This window comes from Manduca sexta, unplaced genomic scaffold (genome assembly GCF_014839805.1).
Source record: "Manduca sexta isolate Smith_Timp_Sample1 unplaced genomic scaffold, JHU_Msex_v1.0 HiC_scaffold_62, whole genome shotgun sequence".
Lineage (NCBI taxonomy): Eukaryota > Metazoa > Arthropoda > Insecta > Lepidoptera > Sphingidae > Manduca > Manduca sexta.
In genome coordinates this window covers 15,461-20,976 of record NW_023595429.1, presented here as the reverse complement: position 1 = coordinate 20,976, position 5,516 = coordinate 15,461, and the positions used below count along the sequence as shown (strand labels likewise).

The following is a 5,516-nucleotide window of genomic DNA, read 5'->3' as shown; positions in this document are numbered from 1 at the left end:
GATTGTTCCGTTGCGGCGGCAGGTCGCTCCTCCGCAGCGGTGCAAGGCGCGGCTTCCCGAAGCGTAGCGGTGTGTGTCGCTGTGCTCTCGGCGATTGTTTCTTCGGTTGCTTCAGTTGTTCCGGTGACGGTCGCCGACGTCGCTGTAGCGGACGTCGCTGTCGCCGAAGTCGCTGTCGCCGAAGTCGCTGTCGCCGAGGTTGCTGTAACAGACGCTGATTCCGCCCGCCTCCCGGTGGACCTTGTAACTGGCATCCTTCCCGCTCACGTTAATCCGGCTCACGAAGGACCAAAATGTGGGGCGTAGGATCGGCACAGGACGCCTTTCCGTCCCCACAATGAGTGCTGGATTGCGTGAGGGAAGTGGCAATGCCAATTAATAAGGCCCGGGAGGTTTTTTATAGCGTATATTCACTATTCACACACGTTAAATAATACAATGATCCGGCGGACACACAGTAGCGGCGTATGTTTCGCAGTGCGGCGTGAGCGGTGCAGCATGCACGTCGCTCTCTCCTTTTCTTGCACTGTTTTTCCTGGCTGGAACACTTCAGGGCTTCTTGTTTTCTTCCTTTTCTTGACTCGAACTGAACTTGCTGGAACTCGAACTGCCGAATGCCAAAATTGCATTCGCTTATATATAACCCGGCTATCCCGTAGGAGAGAGCCGCCAAAAATAGAGCCTTTTTGCAGCCTCATTTTCACTTCCTAGCTATCACTATTTTATAAATAAAAGTTGGACCTCTGGAGTCCCCTATGTGAAATTTACACGGTTTTATAGATAAATCAATTACCTATAACTATACATAAAAATAATACGCCTATGTGCGATACGAAAAAGTTACAATAACAAAACACAAGAAATTTGTCTACAGACGACGCACAAAAGGCCTTAAAAATGCTATTTACTTTGATATGAACTTATATACAATACCCATGTTTACGGCATGGGGTAGGCAAAAGCAAAAACTATATCTACGTAAAGTTTCTACACTGTCACTTCAATATCTCGGTCGTGAGATCGCTTTATAACGTACCACTAAAAAACAGTCACACACACGTGCGCGGGCGCATTGTCCGTCCCTCTCTGGGTGTGTCGTTTCGCTCGACACACCTACTGCGCATGCGTGAATGCGCTGTCTCGCTCTTTTCGTGTGTGCGTCCTGCACAGTTTCGTAAGTTGAAAAATTTATATGAATATTTTGACGGTAATGAATATATAGACAATGCTAAATGTTAAAGTGATTAGCGTAAAATTACAGTTAATACTTTAATATCTCTAATTTGCGAATAAACGAAAAAATATAGGCATATTCTGTATATTCGTTTTGTACGCAGGCCGGTATGATTATGTTATCTGGCAAGGGACTATGATCTCTATGTCAATCGATACTTTATTTAGATGCTACTCCGCCTACTATCAGGAACAGGCCTTTTAAAAATAAAAACAAAGTGCGAGCTGACGTTTTTAGAACACACAGTTCTGCAGTGGCGTTATTTAAATATTATTTAAGAGTTCTGATTATTTAATATTATGTGTATAACTGGTACCATACTCAACATGTCTTTCTATAATCATAAACGCAAAACAGGAAATAGAAAAAGGTGTTGGATGGTGTTTCTACTGTTTATGGGCGGTTTTGTAGTTTACCATCAGGCGAACAGCAAGTTCGTCTAATCAATCAAAGCAAAAAAAAATATATAAAATGTAATGTTGATAAATAACGTTAGCGTTTACGCCTCAACAAACGTTTATCTTTAAATATTTTATGGAATAACATTTTTCTTTTTATCAAAATGTGTTGTGATTGACTCAGAATGGATTATTGAACTTCTTGTCTAATACTCTTGGTGGGAATGCGACCTAGTGTAGGAAAGAGGACTAAACACAACCACATGCCCAAGGACAAGGCAATTGCTACTAGATATGTTTCGGTTCGTTCCTGGGAACGAAAGAATTCTGCCATACGAAAGGAGTCTACCATGTGCCATAATTGGATAGATTTGTATAAAGATTAGATAAAATATGTTGATATAAGTTAGTTAAGAGTATCAAATATGTATAATGATTTTTCTGTTTATGCTCAAGTTAGACAGTAAAATAAAATTATTTTGCGGGTTCATCGCAGTTTTTATATTCTAATTTTCTCCCCATGTTTCAAAAGATTGTAAAATGTAAGCAAGTTTTGTAACTTTAACTTTTCGGATGACCAACATCTCAGTCCGCTCCGCGACCACGCAGGCTGCAAAGACTTAGAAACTTCGGGAGAAAATTATAATATTATAAAAACCGCAATATAATACACAAAACAATTTTAGTTTAGTATAAAATATATTTTAATTAAAAATTTTGTTTGTCGCGTAATATATTTTTAAAAGGTATTTTCTTTGTACTACATTTGCTTTTATTTTGTGTCAATATTATTAAATAACAAAATCGTACACATTTAAATTAATAGGGTTAATGACGGAATTAAATCGTCATTAATTAATTAATGAACGGCCAAGCAGCACAATCGTCCAGTCCGTCACACTGGCAGCCCATCTGTGGACTTAATTAAAGTTTATAAACACACGAGTGAGTGCCCACTGCGGCCACGTGATAACATGATAAAGTACAAATTAAATAGTTCCAGCGGCCAGCCGATATGCAGTAACGGTGGCGGAGCAGCGCGCTACAGCCGGCGTCGAACGCAATCCGCCGCCGCGCGCGCACCGAACACTCGCCACTAGCGTAACGTGATTATAAAATACAAAACATTTTCATACGCACACTCAATTATTTATTATGTCATAAAAAATAAATGAACATATAGTGGCAAACAATCAATATGACGTTACGGGTCGAAGTGCCCGGCGAAAAGGTGGTGACTGTGGAACCATGCAAGTGCAGTAAGCAATACGGTGCCGAAACCAAAACCGAAACTAGACTGAGCAAAAGTTTAAAACAATACATTAAAAAGTTATGGGCGTTCAGGGCTAAAATAACAGTGGAACCGTTCGTTATATGTTATGTGTTGCCTAGTGTTCTCGCAGGGTTGGCCGTCCAGAACCTATGCTTCGAGAAAGCATGTCTCGTCAACTTGCAGTACGACAACCAGACCTGCCGGCACATCATACAGGGCCGCACGCACAACTACACCGAAGAAGAAAAAAATGTACAACGAATGGTCACCAAGATGACCAGCTGGAGCTTCCCGCTTCAGACAGCGTTACCCGGTATATTGGCACTCTTCATAGGAGCTTGGAGCGATAGAACAGGCAGCCGAAAGACGTTCATGGTCATCCCAATACTCGGGAAACTGATTTCGGCTATCGGCATTGTTTTGAGTACTGTCTTCTTCTTCAAAGTAGGAATGAATGAGACTGCGGTTTTGGAAGGTCTGCCGCCAGCGTTGGCTGGTGGACGAGTGGCTATGACCATGGCTGTGTACAGCTACATCACGGATATCACAAGTGAATCTGAGAGGACTTTTCGAATAGGCATCATAACTGCTATACTGACGCTGAGTAGGCCCGTAGGTCTCGCGCTAAGTGGTATTATGACAAGTCAAATAGGTTACTACGGCGTGTTTATGGTCGCGTGTTTGTTCTATTTGTTCGGTTTTGTCTATATACTGCTGCGTTTGAAGGAAAAGAAGAAGAAAGAATTGGATAAGAAGCAGCAGAGTATACTGTCGGTGTTCTCGATACAAGATCTGATGGCGACGTTGGCAGTGGCTTTTAGGACTAGAAGTGGATCGCGAAGACTTCAGATCATACTGATTATGTTTGCTCATATGCTCATCGTTGGACCGGTATTAGGTAAACTATTTTTATTTTTATTAATATATTAAAAATCGAACTAAAATTTTGTAGTTATGTCGAATATTTTAGTAGATGCATGTGCACTGATTTTTTAAGACCGATGTTTCGTTTGATTTTAATAATTATTCATATAAAAACGTGTGAAAATATTTTTTAATTTAATTAAAGCTGCAATAACATTAAATTTAATTCTTTAAAGACAACAGAACCATTTTTTCTTGATAATTTTGATAATAATTCTTATAATTTCGTCGTGGTGCATAAACGCATGTTTCTTTAGTAAATCTTCAGATTTTATAGTGATTTTACTGCCGCTTGTAAAATTTTCTTTTGATATGAGTTACATACTTGTGTCACTACTACAGTTATTGTTTAAATTTTGATTTACATAATACGATTCGGTTGTTTTACATAATATAATGGTTTTAACCTTAGTTTATCTGTGATTTGACAGCTGAGTAAATAGAGTTCTGGTAAAAATGTTTCAATACATTTTATATTTGAATATTTTTTAAACACTGCTATTTTATTAATAAGGTATTTTGTGGAGGCTTGGGATTTAGTTTGTTTGGTTATAGGTATCATTCGAATGTAGGTATTTTAAATTGAAGACAATTATTATATTGTTTACAAAACATACACACATCGCGCTCTTATCTCCGAAGAGGTGGGCAGAAGTGTAACTAGGGCTCGCACTTTTCGCTATGTGTATTCTATCCCACTGTGATAGGGGATGGCCTATCGCCATATCGGGCATAAATCCCATTCGATACCCCCATTGGGTTGATACTGACCAGAAAACCTAATACCTATCACTTTGCCCAACTCGGGATTGGTACCCGTTACCTCAGAGCGGTGTTGTACCACGCACGCAATACAGTTATACCACCGAGGTAGTTAGTCATCGTATTGTTTACGTTTTTGTAAAATGTATAATTAACAATGTCCTGGCTATTTCCGTACCTTGATTTGCTTTGGTAGGAGACAACGATAAACGCATGTAATTGCTTCCTTTTTGTTTTATATAACTTTTGTTCGCGGCTTCGCCTGCGTGAAAGTTTTCCTGGATAAAACTCCAACATATTTTCCCGGGATACAAAGTATAGCCTATGTCCTTCTCAGGGTTTCGAACTATCATCATATTAAATTTAATCAATATTTCTTTAGTTTTGAGTTTATTGCGTACAAACAGACAGACGCGGCAGGAACTTTATATTATAATATTTTATAAAGAAGGATATCATCAGTATTAATAACGTTAATTTTTGTTACTAAAAAATATGGTAATTTTTACATTAATAAAAAATTACCAATAAAAATATGGTAATTTTTTATTAATCCTACTTATTTAAGTTCATTTCGCACAGTAACTAAATAACATAAACGCGGTAGATTTATTTAATACAATTATATTGTCTTTTATGTCTATATTTGCCTGAAATAGTTTTATAATTTTTTTTAAATCTTATACCTATTCATAAATAGCGTCAGTCGTCTCCGATAGCTGCGTCATGGGCTGCTTATCGGAAAATTTGTGATCAATTATCAGGTCGGGCGACATATTAGGATTACGGTAATTTTTTATGTTACTCGCTAACCCAACTGACGTTGTCCTGTCTTAACTATGTATGCACGCGCGCATTCTGTCCATCACTGACAGTTATTTCAAACCACTGATAGTTATGTAAAATTAATATTGTCGTTAATTAT

General features: G+C 38.5%; 1 protein-coding gene across 1 annotated transcript; it reads left to right on the top strand.

The window, feature by feature from the left end:
* The first annotated feature begins 2,708 nt into the window (after window positions 1–2,708).
* Window positions 2,709–3,850, top strand: LOC119193513 (proton-coupled folate transporter-like). Its single transcript, XM_037447126.1, has one exon. It carries the CDS (start codon window positions 2,831–2,833, stop codon window positions 3,833–3,835), a length of 1,005 nt encoding a protein of 334 aa, XP_037303023.1. The 5' UTR covers window positions 2,709–2,830; the 3' UTR covers window positions 3,836–3,850.
* Window positions 3,851–5,516: the final 1,666 nt, after the last annotated feature.